General features: G+C 37.5%; 1 protein-coding gene across 1 annotated transcript in view; it reads right to left on the bottom strand.

Annotated features, from left to right (window-relative positions):
* The window catches only part of SPATA16 (spermatogenesis associated 16), a 242,192-nt gene continuing 226,832 nt past the window's right edge, over nt 2,845-18,204 (bottom strand). Inside the window, exon 10 of the mRNA XM_005675304.3 lies at nt 2,845-3,161. Coding sequence (XP_005675361.1) covers nt 3,039-3,161 — 123 coding nt within the window. The 3' untranslated portion in view covers nt 2,845-3,038. The remainder of the gene's footprint in view (nt 3,162-18,204) is intronic.

The raw sequence follows: 18,204 nt of genomic DNA, 5'->3' as shown, positions 1-18,204 counted from the left end.
TATGTACAGAATTAATCACCTTAATGTAGACAAGCTGGGAAGAATCTGTTGAGGTATTTTGAAAGATAAGTTGCCCCTAGCTCTAGAGATCAGCAGAGTTCTGCTTCTCATCTAGATGCATGTCAGCAAATGTTGGAGGGACACAGAAGAAATAATAGGAGAAGACAAAGGAAACCGTTGATGTATTTAGAGCATGGACTAGCTACACAATTAATAATATTTGAGTTGGTCTGATCATAAAGTGTATACCACTGCTTTTCAGCCATTATGTGTTTCTTTTGTTTCACTTCATGTTTTTGAAAAGTTACAGGATAAAAATCTTGGAGTAAAACAGTAGAGAAAGAACGTATATCCTCTTATTACTGAACTTTAACTTTCTGGTTCTTTTGGTGTATGATCCTTTGCAGAAATGATTATATTAGGAAATATTTGAGGGCCAAAATCTAAGAGTAGCTACATCATCATGTTCTGTGTTAATTTTGAACTGACAGGAAAGTATTTTCCAATATGATAAAACAGCAAATCTCAAACTTTATTGGGCATATATAAAGTATTCAGCTTGTTAAAATGCAGATTTTAATAGAGTATATTTGGGGATGAGTTTAAAATTCTGCATTCCTCATGAATTCCCTGGTGATGCTTGTGCTGCTGGTCAATGGACCACATTTCAAATAGCAAGTGTGGGACAAAACAGGTCTTTGGAATCAAGCAAGCATTAACCTCTTTGGGTTGATTTCCTCAATTATGAAAGGAGAAAATGCACACACAATGAAATTCTTAGGAAGTTGATATAAGCATTCTGAAAGTACTTTGTAAACTTCGCTTTCTCTGGTATTAATTTTTAAACTAATACCATACTGCTTTACAAATCCTTCATCTGCAGGCAAAAACAAGGAATGGGAGGCCAAGTGTTGTGAATTATACTACACTTTTGCTATTCAAGGTTCTTGACATTAATATTGAAACCAGGAGCAAAATTCATTCCTGTGGACTTTGCTATTATATGTATTATAAATTCTAAACATTTGATACCCTTTTGAAGAGCCATGAATGTTGATTAATTTTTTTCTCAAAAAATGTTTCTTTTTGATTTTTTTGATTCCCATTCAAAGTCATCCTTTCTAAGACCAATTAGAACTGCCTTTGTTTCCCTACTCAAGTCCAAGCCAAAAACAACCAGTGTATATTTAGTATTGGATTTGGGGAAAATGGTCACAGAGTGGTCATAATCTAATAATTGTAACTGTATTATTTTCAAATATAATCTTTCAGCACTGTGGAATGAGAGGACACTAATTTTTGAAGAACAAAAATAAAGCAATTGAACACCTACAGAATGAGAATATCAATAGGCCGTTCAGAATAGCCAATGCTAAGATTTTGAGACATTGAAAAACAAAACAAAACAAAAACTGTTAGAGAATATAGACATTCTTTGGGAGAATAAAATCCTAACGCTGAAGTTAAAATTCAAAGCTCAGCAAACTCTGTCTCCTAGAGATGTTGTACAGATGTGTGTGTGTGCGTGTGTGTGTGTGTGTGTGTGTGTGTGTGTGTATTGTTTTGTTGTTTAGTTGCTAAGTTGTGTCCGACTCTTTTGTGACCCCATGGATTGTAACCCACCAGGTTCCTCTGTCCATAGGATTTCCCAGGCAGGAATACTGGAGTGGGTTGCCATTTCCTTCTCCAGGGGATCTTCCTGACCCGTGTCTCTTGCATCTCCTGCATTGGCTGGTGGATTCTTTACCACTGAACCACCAGGGAAGCCTATATATATATTAAGTGTGTATATATATATATATATATATATATAAAATTTTTTTTAATAAAAGGAAATTCCTGGACAGTGATCAAGAGAGATAACAGCAGAAGTGGCTGAATGGGAGGCTGAGGCATTTGTCTTAGACTCCCACATCAGGCTACAGACTCAAGTTCCCATGGAAAGAAATTATTTTCTGCTACTTACAAGAATAGAACTGAGATGCTGTGCTGGTCTGAGTCTAGAAACCAAAAGGAGTTTCTTAAATACCCCTATCTTTAACTGACTGCCATTAATATCTAACCTGAGGGAATGTGATGGCAATGATGATCTCTGGGTGGAGTGGGGGAGAAAAGAGAAAAACTCTTTGTTAAAGGTAAGAATTAAGCAAATGGTCTACAGGGAAATCAAGGTCATAATTTGTTTCAAACTTTCAAAATATTTATATCTCACATAATTATGACTATACAAATCTAAAATACACTTAAGGCTGAATTATTGATTTCTTTACAATCTCACCATATAATGAAAAATTCAGCACTAAGTATTTTATTACCCTTTTCCCTTTTCATGTTATTAATGTACTCTGAGATATTATTAATTTTCTCCATTCTTTTTAAAATTTGCATTTTCTTATTTATTTTACTCTGAATCTGGGTTCCACCTTCTTACTCTATTCTCAAACCTCCTTACTGGTGTTAACTGAGGTCTTCAGTAATGATTCTTGACTCATTACTTTGTCCAATATATGCGTATGAGTTGAGTGATTTAAGGGCCAGGGGATATGAAGGATCCAGAGGGAAAAAGTACAGATTTTAATGATATAACTGATATTAGCCATACTACATTGGCAATCTCTATAAAAAGGAAGAAAGTATGTTATCAGTTTTGTAATTCTTAATTTCTGCATTTGTATCTGTATGTGACTGATTGGTAATGAACAGGCACACATACTAAAATGTACTTGGGTAGACCTGGTGCACTTTAGTCAGTGCTGAAAGGACAAGACAGGTGAGAGTGGCAGCAATGGTTATTTGATAAGCTATTTGATAAGCTATTTGATAAGCTAAGATGAATTTGAACAAAAGTCAGGGGAAACTTGCTGAGAACATTTATTGCTTCCAGTGGAGATTAATGAAGTGTGGAACATCTTTGCCAAGAGGAGCACCACCTCATCCTTGTGGCATTAGGCCTTTGACACTGGCTGTCACAGGCAGGCTGGTGGGATGCCACGGCCCCTTTCTCTGGGATGTCTGTGGTGGCGCCTGCTCCCCAGTGACTAGCTTTGCTGTGCAGTTTGAAGCCGCTTCATCTTTGTTTTTTGCCTTCGAGCAGTTCTCAGTTTTTTAGTTTTTAAGAAACTATCCTCTAATTGGTATAGAAAATCTTCAATTCGTCCAACCTGAAAGAAATAAACAGATACTGCAGTGTTCGTTGTTTCCCCAGGTTTTGTGTATATAGGAAAATGCTGAGGAATTTAAAAGTAAATGGCACATACAGGTCCAAGGTTGGAACAGAACTGGCAGTGACAGATACAATTAAACATAAAAGCCCCCTTTTGATTTCCATTTCAGCGTCCTTTGTTTTAGGAACATGAAGAAGACATGCAGGAATTTACTACTAGGTCCTATATGTTGGAGAATGGAACTTGGGAGTATCATTACCTGCTGTCTTTAATGGTCAGTGAAACCAGGGATTTCAGAAAGAAATAACTGGTAAAAAATTGTTCCATAATCTAAAAGAAGAATGAAACAAAATCTACCCCCCTCAAAACCAGTAATTCTACATTAATTAGTATGCCCCTTAGGCCACTTGTCTGATAGCTCAGTTAGTAAAGAATCTGCCGGCAACACAAGAGACCCTGGTTCAATTCCTGGGTTAGGAAGATCTCCTGAAGAAGGAATAGGCTACCCATTCCAATATTCTCGGGCTTCCCTTGTGGCTCAGCTGGTAAAAAATCTGCCCGCAGTGTGGGAGACCTGGGTTCAATCCCTGGATTGGGAAGATCCCCTGCAGAAGGGAAAGGGTACCCACTCCAGTATTTTGGCCTGGAGAATTCCATGGACTGTATAGTAGTGGGGTAGCAAAGAGTTGGACATGACTAAGCGACTTTCACTTCACTTAGGCCACTTGGGAGAAAAATGAATTTTCCATATTGTTTCAGCAGGAGCCATTTCTCTTTTAAATAAAAAGGAAACGTTGAAAAAAAATAAAATAATATATAAAAAATTGTGATTAAAAATAAATTATTAGTCTTTCTTCTAAGCAAACAAAATTATTCAATGACAGTTGAATGCATTGTGCTGTTTGTCAGAGTAAAACAGTTTACATATATGTTGAGTTGGGCTTTCATGATGAATAACAATTCATACTTAACCCCGATTCCCAGGACCTGCATATTCTATTAGTTTAAAGTCACTCACTGAAGAGCCTATTGTCATAAAGTTAGCTCAAAGCTAGAGCACTTACTCTTCAAGGTGCATGAACATATCATCTACTTAAGATAAAAGCACTTACAAGTTCAATTTTCCAATTTTGAGCTCTACTTTTAAATCACTTGATTTATCATTCAGAGTAATATCCAAAAGATAATTCAGGTTGTCAAAAAGAGAATAATACATAGTCGCATTCATCTATATGTTATAGTTAGGTCTTATATCACACAAGGTGATGCATACAATCCGTTGGTTTCCATAAGAAAATGACATAGCTTATTTATGTGAAAACAATTATTTTTGAAAACCTAAAATTACTTCAGGTAAATTTTTTCCAAAAGTTTGTGTAATTTATGATATCTGATTATTGCAGCAATCCTCAAAATGATTTGACAGAATATTTTTTAATCTTATCATGAAGTCAGTGCATGATTTTATGTATTCCATCCATTTATACTATCCAACTTATACCAAAATCATAGGTAAAAAATTAACATAGAGCATAATCAAAACAAACACAATAGATGGCACTTTACTGTTACTTTTATAGTTGAGTTGATGGCTCACTCAAGTTATTTGCACTGAAAATGTATCATCTAAATTGAAGCTCTTTATAATGATAATGATTGCAATTAGCCCCAATACAATTAAAATTATAACCCCAATGCAACAAAAAACATGTCCTACAGAAAAATAATAGTTTTAAAATATCTTTTGGGTGGCTGGTATCTTTTTTGAAAATTGTGTTTATTAAGAGCAGTGTTGACTAACTGGGTTGCTTTTCATTAGAAAAGACAAAGAAGAAACACAAGATATGTTAACTGAATAGAGAGTACCACTGAATTGCCCTGGGAGGTCTAGGGTACAGACTCTATGCATGCTTCTCCTGACCTAGGTGTTCGCCTCCTGCCTGGTCTGTCTACATGTTATCCTTTCAACCCATTATCCCAATAATATTCAAATGATCTTTTAACGATGTGTATCTGATCACAATTTGCCCTGCTTAACGGCCTAAATGGATTCCCAAGTCCTTAACATGAGCTACACATCTCTGGGTGATCTGGTTACACTACACTTGTGTTTCTAATTCTGTCTCCTGTAATTCCATTTGCCTTAGCCCTGTGGTACATCTCTCAGTTTTCTAAGCACAACCATGCAGCATTCTATGCACTCTTGATTTTCCTAATGCTGTGCCCTCTGATGGAATACTCTCATTGGAACGCTTACATATCCTCTGGATTTCAGGTTCAATATCAGTGTCTCAGGGACATACTCCTTGATGACTCAATTTAGGTTGGGGTTCTCAGTAACATATTCCCACAGCAGTCCATTCACCTCTTTTCCTATTTTAATTCTTAATTGTTTGTAATGATTTATATAGTATCCACCTTCCTGTCTGGGCTTGCTGCAGTAAGGCAGGCAACTAGGTCCATGGTGTTCCTTAGTCCCAATACCTAGGATATGGTAGACCCTCGGTAATTTTACTCCTTGATAATAGATCTGAAGACATCAGTGTGTTCAGAAACCGATGTATTTTTCCATACTCAAAGTGGTGACTGGTATGAAACATATCAGAAGGCTTTCTTTTCTCTTACAAATTAAATAAGAAAGAGGGACTTCCCTGGTAGCTCAGGTGGTAAAAAATCCATGTGCAATACAGGAGACCCTGGTTCAATTCCTGGGTTGGGAAGATCCACTGGAGAAGGGATAGGCTACCCACCCCAGTATTCTTGGGCTTTCCTGGTGGCTCAGACTGTAAAGAATCAACCTGTAATGTGGGAGACCTGGGTTTGATCCCTGGGTTGGGAAGATTCTCTCGAGGAGGGCATGGCAACTCAGTCCAATATTTATGGGCTTCCCTGGTAGCTCAGTTGGTAAAGAATCCACCTGCAATGCTGGAGACATGGGTTCAATTCCTGGGTTGGGAAGATCATCTGGAGAAGGGAACAGCTCTAGCATTCTGGCCTGGAGAATTCCATGGACAGAGGAGCCTGGCTGACTACAGTCCATGGGGTTGCACAGAGTCAGAGATGACTGAGAAACTTTCACAGATTAAATAATCACTTTCATATGCCATCATTCTATTACCATTTGAGTTTAAGCATGGTAATAACAAGGTGTGGTCTCCATGCTTGAAACGGCCAAAAGTAGAAAGGGCACTGACTGATTAAGGAGTCAGAAGTGTTGAGTTCTGCTCTTGCCCTGGTTTATAATCCTCAATTACCCCCAGAGAAGTCACTTGGCCTTTCTGAGCTTCACTTTTCAGAATGGTGGATCCAGCAGGTGGATCAATTAGGGGCTAGCCTTTAGTGAAGAAAAAGATTAGCCTGGATAATTTCCAAGTGAAAGTGAAGTTGCTCAGTCATGTCCAACTCTTTTCAATCCCATGGACTGTAGCCAACCAGGCTCCTCAGTCCGTGGAATTTTCCAGGCAAAAGCACTTGAGTGGGTAGCCATCTCCTTCTCCAGGGGACCTTCCTGACCCAGGGATTGAACCCTCATTGCAGGCAGACGCTTTACCATCTGAGCCACCAGGGAAGCAGACAATTTCCAAGGACACACTAAGTAAAAAAATTCCATGACTTGTACTCACACCAGATTTAGGTTTGTCCAGTCTTAAGATGTGCCTTCACAGTTTTCAAATCAGAGGTTATTCTCTTAGATTATACCATTAGGGGAATGACACAACATGCAGCAAAGTGAGCCAGTTTTAGCCTCTGTGCTTACTGAAGTGTAGGAGAGCTGCAACGTGTTTTTAGTAAAGCTGGTTCTTTATTTTCCTTTTTTAAGTCAAGGAAAGAAAAGTGCTGGTTGAAGAGAAAATAGATTCATATAACTAAGAAGAACAGATTGCAAATGATAGAAATTTCTATAAAGCCCTTAGGGGAATAAAACACAAATATGTAGGCATGTAAGGAAGGAAACAAACCAGTTTTGGGAGCAGAGGCCTTATTAGACCTTCTTTTTGGGAGAGGATCCACTTGCTTAATTATATCAGATAGTGTCCTTGGTCATTCTGGGTCTAATTTTCCCATTTGCAAAATGGGCAGATAACATTCTCTTGTATATCTGTGTGCCAATGCTGACGTGGCATTACTGAGATATGGGCACCAGCCCAAATGTGCTTGTAGAGAATTTGGGATGCCAGATGATTGAAAGGAACTGAAGAATTCAGTCCAAGGGCACATTCTCACCTACCATATGGTTATCAATCAAAATCCACATCAAAGAGTTAGGAAATTGTTATCAACTAGTATCTGAGGACTTTTAATTCTTATAGACAAAAGTCTATCTGTCATGACTTAGTGTGGAGTCAAAAAGTTCAGAAAAAAGATGATTTTGAAACCGTGAAAGAGAAGACACAGGAGATATCAAAGCTGAAATTCTAACAGTACAAAAACAAATAATACCAATTAGGAAGAAATGTGGTGGTAACTAAATAGACCAGTATATATGACAGCTCAGATCTCAGAGGAAATACTCTTGTTCTTTCATGCACATATTTATTGAACATCTACTATGTATTTGGTACTTTACTAAGGTAATATGCAAAAATATCAAGATGCTTGTTTCTGAGGAACTCATATTCACATAGGAGAGACAGTTAATGAAAAAATGACTGCAACAAGGCATAAATGTTTATCTAAGAATTATGCACAAAAATGTTATGTTAGCAAAAATGTCAGAACAGTGAATTCTCTCTGAAGGAAATGTGGAGGAGTATGGGAGGTGATAGGTGATGGGTCTTTGTCAGGACAAGAAACTCATTCCAGACAGAGGGAATGGCGTTCATAAAAGGAAGTTGTGAAAGAACATGGGCTATTTGATAGGGGTGAGTCACATAGCCTAGATGTGGGCATGAGGGGACTGGGAGTAGAGATATACATAGCAGGAAATGTAGATTGGGATCAGCTTATAAAAAGTTGAAAAATATTTAGCTATGTGGTTAAAAAAGATAAATCTGGTGCCATTGTGTGGGGTGGAATGCAGCTAGGGAGACTAGAAGCAGGTAGATCAATTAGGGCCCAGTGCACCAAGATATGAAAAATACTATGGGGGCCTGCATCAAGATTTTAAGAGACATTTGGGAAATAAGAATTGTAGTCTTGATGAAAAATTCTATGTTGGGGTTAGAAGGTAGGCAGAACTAGTAATGTCTGTGAAGTTTCTCATTTGAAACAATAATGGTATCTTAATGAGCTAAAGAATAAAATTCAATGAATAATTTTAGGGGAAAAGAATGAGTTTGATTAGTGACAAATGTAAGAGGTAGAAAAAGGCCACAAAATCAGAAATGTGTTTTTAAAAATGGACCTGTAATAATAGCCTAATACTAGGCTAAAAGCCAGAATGATGCAAAACTCCTAATTGGAAAGAAAAAAACAGTCCACTATTTTGTGGTCTACTGCGTGAAAAGCATTCTAGCAGTTAAAAAGTCATAAGAAAAAGAAACAAAAAGTGATGCTGTTGGTTATTGAGAACAAAAAAGTGGTTATGGTAGAGAGAGAGCCTGTTGGGTCAAAGTCAGATCTCCAGCATGTTCTTGGTGTGTGACTTTTGGGCAAACTTATTTAATTTCTTGGAACCCAAGTTTCTTCATCTGTAAGTGGCTTCACAGGGTCCTAATGAAATTAAACAGTTTATGTGAAGTATTGTATAGCTCTGAATTGTTATTATTTACTAGTAGTATTAATGCTTGAATCTGGAATATATGCCCATTAAATAGAAAAATAAATTTAAAAATACATATAAAAGTGAAATAAAATGAAAAGCCAAAGAACTTTAACAGTCCCTGTATTTTTGACCTCTACTCTTTAAGGATGCTGCCTCAGTAACTGTGCTAGGTGTAGGTATTTGATATGCTTTCAAGTCTTGTGATTAAGTCTCAAAATTCAACTATATAAAGGGTAGAATTAGGAGGGGAAAGAGAAAGGAGTGTGAAGATATGAGTTTCTGATAGTGCATATTTGGCTGCAAGTTCAAAATACTTCAACTGTATTTCCTGGTTACCCAAAACTGATCTGATTATAAACTACAATGTTTAAAATGTGTCTCAATGGGAGTAATAGTTCTCTCCCTTTTCTGGCCATGCCCTGTCTCATCTGGGCTATGATGCTTGGTGCTGGGTATGTCCAGGTCTTAACTCCAAACTTTATGAAGAAAAGTTGGAGGACCTGGAGATGTTTACTGGGAAGAGAGAAAACATAACAGGAATCTGTGGCATCTTTAGGTGATATGTGAAGGGGTGATGAATTTGTTCTGTGTTAGCTTACGTATTTGAAAGAGAGTACCATTTAGAATTACAATATGAGTCTGAGTCTCATTGCTTTCACTGGTGATGTAACTTAGCTACTGAACTTCAATTTTCTCTAGTGTAAATCATGAATTAATTATAATCAGACTTTATTTACAGGGTTTTAGTGAGGATTAAATGGCTTGATGTTTGTGGAAAGCTCTTCATGAATGTCTAAGTCCTCCACAAAGATTATAATAGCACATTGTGTAATGTCTGGTGGTTTCATAATAGGGTCTCAATAAATATTTGTTGAGCTGGTGAACAGCTGAATGAGTCCTTCAGTGAGTAAAAAAATAGATATTATATTGATATTTTCACAACTGTGTAAAAGTGGAAGGTGTTTTGGGGTAAGGTATGGAGGCCCTCATCACCAGACGCTGGAAATCAAACACTAGATGACATTTTTGGCACGTGTGAATTATTCAGGTCATGTGTGACCCAGGGGTTGGATTAAATAAACTTTAAAGTACTACTTTAATGATGTTATTTTAGCCTGGATTCACTGTACAGAAATGTGCTCAGTGGAAGCAGAATACATTGCCATTTGCCTTGTATCACATTGAAAGAGCACTATGGAAATGAGAGGGAGCCAATCATTTCTGCTGTATTAGTAATTCAAGGTATCGAACTGGTTGATATAAACATCCATAGATATTAGGGTTCTCAGTACTTCATTATATTTCACTTATAAAAGCATATCCATAAGACCTATAACTTCTCTAGATGTATCAACATTTTATCTTGCATCCAAAGGACCCCTATTATGGATTAGCTTAAGTGTAGTTTATAGCACACTTTATTTCTCACTCTATAACTGGATCAGATTATTCAATCATCAGATTATTCTTCTTCTCAGTTAATGATTTTTTTATCATATCAAAATTTAAGATTATTCTACTAGTTCTAGGATAGAATGCAACATTTTTACAGATTAAAATGTTCTCCCTCATAAAGCCACTTCAGAGTAACTTTCAGTACAGGCATAATAAAAAGTATTTGGATATTTTCTCTGATAATCTTTTACTGTAAAATTGGTTTGTACCTTATGTGTAGGGGGAAAGTATGGGGATAGCCTGAAGTCAGGAGAGCTTCTATGCACTTGAGAGTTTTCTTGTGAAGGAGAGTTGCTGCTGACTCACTATGATTTTGTGGGGCTGACTATGGTTTCATTTGCACAGAGATCCAACCTATTTTTATTTGGTAATTGAAGGCCTGTGAGCCAGAGGTGAAAGCAATAGCACCACTTTCCATTTCTTATGTAATGGCTGGCCATGAGACCAGAGGCATTGCTGGGGAAGAAACTGAGATTTAGGGCGTAGAGAGTTAGGAATGGGGACAAACTAAGGAAAAATGACAAGAAGCTCAAAGTGAGCGAAGCTGGTGAGAGATGGTAACAGAAAGGGACACACAGCCTCAGCCTAATAGAGCTATGAAAAGGGAGTCGTTCAGATGTGATAGAGGGGAAGGAGAATCACTGTGAAGACCTGGGTGTCCCTTTCCCTCCCAAAGTCATTTAAAATCAAATACTACTGTAATGCGTTGAATTTCATTCCCTCAAAATTCCTGTGTTAGGGTCTTAAGCCCCAGTGCTTCAGGAGGTACCCTTATTTGGAGACAGGGTTTTTATAGAGATCATCAAGTTGAAATGAGGTCTTTGGGGTGGGCCTTATCTAAAATGACTGGTGTCCTTATAGAAAGGGGATATTAGGAGACAGTCCCTCACGCAAGGAGAATAACTTGTGAAGATGAAGGCAGGGGATGGGCTGATGCTCCTACAGCCAAGGTGTGGTAACCACCAAGGTTAAGCAAACCACCAGGAACAAGGGGAGAGGCATGCACTGGTTCTTCCTCACAGCCCTCAGGAGGTACCAGCCCTGACGACACTTTGAGTCTGGACTCCCAGCTTCCAGAACTGTGATGATAAACTTGTTGATCCAGCCACTCAGTTTGTGATACTTTGTTATAGCAGTCTTAGCAAATTAATGCAACTGTAGACAATCCCTGATTTATGATGTGTCAACATAATTTGTTGACATAATTTTTTGACTTCTTGGTGGTGCAGAAATGATATACATTCTCTAGAAACCATACTATGACTTTTGGATTTTGATCTTTTCCTGGGCTAGCAGTATAGGGTCTGATACTCTCAGAGTGCTGAGTGGTAGCAGTGAGTTGCAGCTCCCCGTGAGTCACAGGATCCCAAGGATCAACACTGAGATGTTTATTTACTTTTTAGGCTACACTACTGTGCAGCATGTGGGATCTTATTTCTCTGTCCAGGGGTGGAACCTTGGGCTCCTAGATTAGGAACATGGAGTCTTAACTACTGGACTACCAGAGAAGTCCCTACCCATACACTTAGAATTGTCCTGTCCCCAGACAGTCATTCTAGTGTTCACTCTCAGTATAGTATTCAATGAATTACAGGAACTACTCAACACATTTTAAATAGGCTTTGTGTTAGATGATCCTGCTCAACTGTAGGCTGATGTAAGTGTTCTGAGCAATTTAAGGTAGGCTGGGCTAAGCTGTGATGTCTAGAAGTTAGGTGTATTAAATAATTTCCAACTGATGGTATTTTCAGCTTATGTTGGGTTCTTAGAGATGTAACCCTATTGTAAGTTGAGGAGATCTGTGCTAAGCCATAAAGCTCAATTAGGTTCTGATTATCTCCTCAAACATGACTTTGATGATTTCTACCTTTTACTTTTCCTGCTGGTTGATGTTGCCTACTTCGTTGGTGCCCCCTGCACATGCTTAGCATGTACCTTGGGAAGCAGTGTGTGTTTCTGTCTAGTAATAGCAGTGAGAGGAATGTGATCTCAAACATAAACGCATGGGTAAATTACAGCAAGAAGGAAGACACTGTGCTTGAAATAGGATTTCCTATTGGATTTCATGTAGTCTGGATTAAGGAGAGACACTTAAATATGTTTATAGGGGTTTGTATATGTTCATGCTTCAGGGATTGGGTGCTCAAAGGATTTTTTATAAAGCTTTTAAAGAAGCCTTGTAAGAAGACAAAAAATAGATAAAATAATAACTGGATCCTTGGGAATAAATATCATGTTTCTACAACTGTAGTGGTGGTTATAGAAGGAGGATGTATTTCCAGCAATTTGCAATGTGGATCAAAATCCTCTTGGCAAAACAGCCATTTAATCCACCACAGTGGATTTCATAACAGTAGTTTTCTTGCTGTCTTCCAGTTTAGTTTCCAGACCAAATGCTTTTAAATATTTATCATCCAAAATGGTTTGAATTTTAATTCTTATTAGGATGACAATTGTTCTCAAACAGGCTTGAAATTAATTTCTAAAATAAACTTTAATTTCTGAAACAAAGTTGTTTCTGCTGTTCATAATACAGCAGTTTCCTTTAGCTTTTGGCTAGCATTCAAACAAATAGCCTCATATTTCTCCATTTTAATTTAGTGAATTCTGTATGTTGGTATGATAGTCATAAAAGCACAACGTGGAAATGTAAGGCATTAGATGCCTGTGATACATTACAACATATGCAGAAAAACTTCTGCTAAACTATATCACCAATTTCTAATTGAAAATCCCCGTAATAATAGCACTTGTAAAACAAATTTAGTGTAGAGTTAGAGTACAATTATGAAATCTTGCTATCACTTTGTTCTTAATGTATCATGGCTTTTTAAGATTTATTTTCAATACTTAATGGCATAATTTATCTGAAAGTTGGAGTACATATATTTTAAACTTTTTCTTTTGAGATAATTGTGGATTCACAGGCATCATATGCATCAGTAAGAAGTAATAGAGGAAGAATCTGTGTATTCTTTATGCAGTTTGTCCCCATGGTAACATCTTATAAAACTTTGGTAGAATATTACAGCTAGGATATTGACACTGATACGGTCAAGATACAGAGCAGTTCCACTACTACAGGGTCTCTTGCGCTGCTCTTTTATAGTCACACCCACTTTCCTCCTGCCCACCTCCTTAACCCTTGGCAACCACTAATTTGTTGTCCATTTCTATAATTTTTTCAGTTTAAAAAGGTATTATATATACATACATACTTAAGATATATGCATAGTTGAATATATTGCTGCTATTATTATTGCATCTCTTTTCTTTTATGCTGTCCACTTTATCCATTAGAGCCCTTAGCATAGTAATCATTGTTGTGTTAAATTTCTAGTCTGACAATTACAACATCTCTGCCATATCTGCTTCTGATGATTGCTTTGTCACTTCAAATTGTGTTTTTCACCTTTTGGTTTGTCTTCTAATTATTTTCTTGATAGCTGGACATGATGTACTGGGTAAAAGGAACTGCTATAAATAGACCTTTAGTAATGTGAGGAGAAGGCTTCCCTTGTGGCTCAGTTGGTAAAGAATTCACCTGTGATGCAAGAGTCTGCCTGCAATGCAGGCGACATTGTTTCGATTCCTGGGTTGGGAAGATCCCCTTGAGAAGGAAATGGCAACCCACTCCAGTATTCTTGTCAGGGAAATTCCATGGACAAAGGAGCTTGGTGGGCTACAGCCCATGGGGTTGCAAGAGGCGGACAGGACTTAGCGACTAAACTACACAATGTGAGGGGAGGGGAAGCATTCTACAGTTCTAAGATTAGATTTCAGTCTTTTACTGAACCCATGCCTTGGACTGTGAACTTCACAAGTGTTTTCCTCAGTTCCCCACCTACTCCTCCTTACATGGGACAGGATGGCTAAAGTGGGCTGCAGTTGGGTATTTTCCTCTCCTAGGTCACTTAGGCCCTGATAATACACCAAAAGGTATGCTCTGTTTAACTGGTTTCTTCTGAGGGCAAGCCTTGCTAAGAAGGAAAGAGTGTTTTAGTATATTTCAGAGTGGTTCCTTCCAGAGGCCTAAGGGGATTTTTCTCTGATACTTAGCATTAACTCCTGGAGGTAAATTGCATAATATTGCATAACTCCTAGACTGGGTCCCCTTAGAGTTTGTAATACTCAGAGTTGTCTACACTGAGTGTCCAGCAATTTGTGAATTATAATTCCAGGTTCACAAAGCCAGTACTGGTTCCCATAGCAGGTTTTGCTCATAAGTCTCTGCTCCAGAAAGCCATATCTCCCTGTATTAATCTGTTAGTCTCTTCCATCTTCGGAGCAGTGTTTTGTCTTGTGTCGTCCATTGACTCACAGATCCAAGAAGAATTACTGACTTTTAGGATAGAGAGATGACTTCCCAGCTCCTCATATGTAGAACCAAACACAGAACTCCATGTATATTTAGAATCATATTAAATGATGTTATTTTTGCTTGAATCATCAAACATAATGAAGAGGACAGTCTGCTGTTTTTACTCATATTTTTGCTTGTGTTCTTTCACTTTTCTTGATATTTTAAAGTTCTTTCTTTTATTGTTTCCTTTCTATTTAGGAAATTTTCTTCAGCCCCCTCCCCCTTTTTTTTTTTTTTTTGAGTGAGTTGGCCGATGACAAATTCTCTTAGTTTTCCTTCATCTGAGAATGTCTTGATTTCCCCTTAACTCCTGAAAGCTATTTTCACTGGGTGTAGCATTCAGTGTTGACAATTCTTTTCTTTCAGTATTTGAAAAATGTACCACTTACTTCTGGCCCCAGTTTTGTTAACTGAAAAATCCACTGTCATTCAAATTGTTTTCCCCCTAATAGTTAGCCAATCATTTCTTTTTTGCTGCTTTCAAGATCTGTCTTTGTCTTTAGTTTTTAGAAGTTTGACCATGCTGCATCCTGGTGTGAAAGTGAGTTTATCTAATTCGGAATTCATTGAAATTTTTCAGTCTGTAGTTTCTGTCTTTTGCCAAATTATGGAAATTTTCAGCTATTATTTCTTTAGGTACTTTTTCATTCCTATCCCTTTTCTCCTATCTTTCTGGGATTCTGATAACATGAATGTTAGATATGATGTTATAGACTCACAGCTCCTTGAGGTTCTTTTCATTTTATTTTCTGATCTATTTTCTCTGTTGTTCCAGTTGGGTAATTTGTATTGTTTTATCTTCATTTCAGACTTCCCTGCTGTCTCAGTGGTAAAGAATCCTCCTGCCAATGCAGAAGATGTGGGTTCTATCTCTGGATTGGGAAGATCCCTGGAGAAGGAAATGGCAACCCACTCCAGTATTCTTGCTTGGGAAATCCCATGAACAGAGGAACCTGATGGGCTACAGTCTAAGGAGCCACAGAGAATCAGACACAACTTAGTGACTAAACAACAATCTTCATTTCATTTATTATTTCCTCTTCATTAGGCTGTTGAGCCCCTCCACTGAGTTTTTCCTTTTGGTTATTGTATTTGCAATTCTAAAATTTCTACTTGGTTCTTCTTATGTCTTCCATTTCTTTGCTGAGTTTCTGTCTCTTTTTAAAAGATATTTATTTATTTTTGGCTGTGTTGGGTCTTAGTTTTGGTAGGCAGGCTCTCAGTTCTAGTGCTTAGGCTTAGTAGTTGCAACGTGTAAGCTTAGTTGCCCCATGGCATGTGGGGCCTTGGTTCCTAGACCAGGGATTGAACCTGTGTCCTCTGCCTTGGAAGGTGATTCTTAACCATTGGTCCACCAGGGATGTCATCTCTCTCTATTTTTTTTTTAATTGAAGTATAATTGATATACAGTATTAGTCACATGTGTACAACATAGTGACTTAAATTTTTTATCGATTATACTTCATTTATAGTATGAAGTATTTATATATGGACGTGAGAGTTGGACTGTGAAGAAAGCTGAGCACCAAAGAATTGATGCTTTTGAACTGTGCTGTTGGAGAAGACTCTTGAGAGTCCCTTGGACTGCAAGGAGATCTAACCCGTCCATTCTGAAGGAGATCAGCCCTGGGATTTCTTTGGAAGGACTGATGCTAAAGCTGAAACTCCAGTACTTTGGCCATCTCATGTGGAGAGTTGACTCATTGGAAAAGACTCTGATGCTGGGAGGGATTGGGGGCAGGAGGAGAAGGGGACCACAGAGGATAAGATGGCTGGATGGCATCACCGGCTCAATGGACATGAGTCTGAGTGAATGAACTCTGGGAGTTGGTGATGGACAGGGAGGCCTGGCGTGTTGCAATTCATGGGTCGCAAAGAGTCGGACACAACTGGGCGACTGAACTGAGCTGAACTATACTGTGCAATATATCCCTGCAGTTTCTTTTATAAATGGTAGATTAGATTGTACCTCTTAATCCCCTACCTCTGTCTTGCTGATCCCCTTCTCTCTAGTTTATTTTCTATATCTGTGATTCTCTTTTTTGTTATATGTGTTTTATTTTTTAGATTCCATATATATATATATGATAGAGTATTTTTCTTCCTCTGACTTATTTTACTAAGCATATACTCTCTAGGTCCATCCACATTGTTGCAAGTAGCAAAATTTTATTCTTTTTATGGCTGAGTGTGTATCAATATACATACATACATATGTACACACAATGGAATATATGTATATATATGCCACATCTCATCTATTCATTTGTTGATGGGTACTTTGGTTGTTTCCATATCTTGGCTATTGTAAATAATGTTGCTATGATCATTGGGGTTGCTATGAGCATCTTTTCAAATGAATGCTTATGGGGTTTTTTGGATATATACCCAGAAGCGGAATTGTTGGATCATATGGTAGTTCTACTTTAAGTTTTTTGAGGAACCTCCATACAGTTTTCCATAGTGGTTGCAGCAATTTACATTTCCACCAAAAGTGTATAGGTGTTTTCTTTTCTCCGTACCCTCACCAATATCTGTTATTTGTGTTCCTTTTATGATAGTCATTCTGACAGGTGATCTCATTGTGGCTTTGACTTGGCATTTCCCTGATGATTAACCATGTTGATTAACCATGATTGACCATTTTTCATGTGCCCATTAGCCATCTATTTGTATTCTTTGGAAGACGTTTATTCTAGTCTTCTGCCTAAGTTTAAATTGGGCTGTTTCTTTTTTTGATATTGAGTTGTATGAGCTGTTTACATATTTGGGATGTTAACCTGTTATCAGTCATATTATTTTCAAATACTTTTCTTCCATTAAGTAGGCTGTCTTTTTTGTTTTGTTGTACATTTTACTTTGCTGTGCAGAAGGTTATAAGTTTAATTGAGTCTCATTTATTTATTTATTTATTTATTTTATGGTTTAATTTTTTTTAATTTTTATTTTTACTTTATTTTACTTTACAATACTGCATTGGTTTTGCCATACATTGACATGAATCCACCATGGGTGTATATGCGTTCCCAAACATGAACCCCCCTCCCACCTCCCTCCCCATAACATGTGCGCCATTTATTTATTTTTGCTTTTGTTTCCTTTGTATTAGGAAACAGATCCCAAAATATTGCTACAATTTATGTCAAAAAATGTTATGCCTATGTTTTTTTCTAGAAGTTTTTGCTTTCTAGTCTTCCATTTAGGTCTTTAATCCATTTTAAGTCTATTTTTGTATATGGTGTGAGAAAATGTTCTAAGTTCTTTCTTTCACATGTAGCTGTCCAGTTTTCCCACCACCAGTTAGTGAAAAGATTGTTTTTCCCTATGCATATTCTTGCCTACCTTGTTGTAGATAAATTGGCCATAAATTTGTGAGTTTATTTCTGGACTTTCTATTCTGTTCCATTGATCTATGTGCTAGATTTTTGTGCTAGTATCATACTGTTGTGATTACTGTAGCCTTGTATTATAGTCTGATGACATTTTACAGTTTGTTTTAAGATGTTTCTAACAGCTTA

This window comes from Capra hircus, chromosome 1 (genome assembly GCF_001704415.2).
Source record: "Capra hircus breed San Clemente chromosome 1, ASM170441v1, whole genome shotgun sequence".
NCBI lineage: Eukaryota > Metazoa > Chordata > Mammalia > Artiodactyla > Bovidae > Capra > Capra hircus.
The sequence above is the reverse complement of the archived record's forward strand: the minus strand, read 5'-3'. Positions and strand labels throughout refer to the sequence as shown.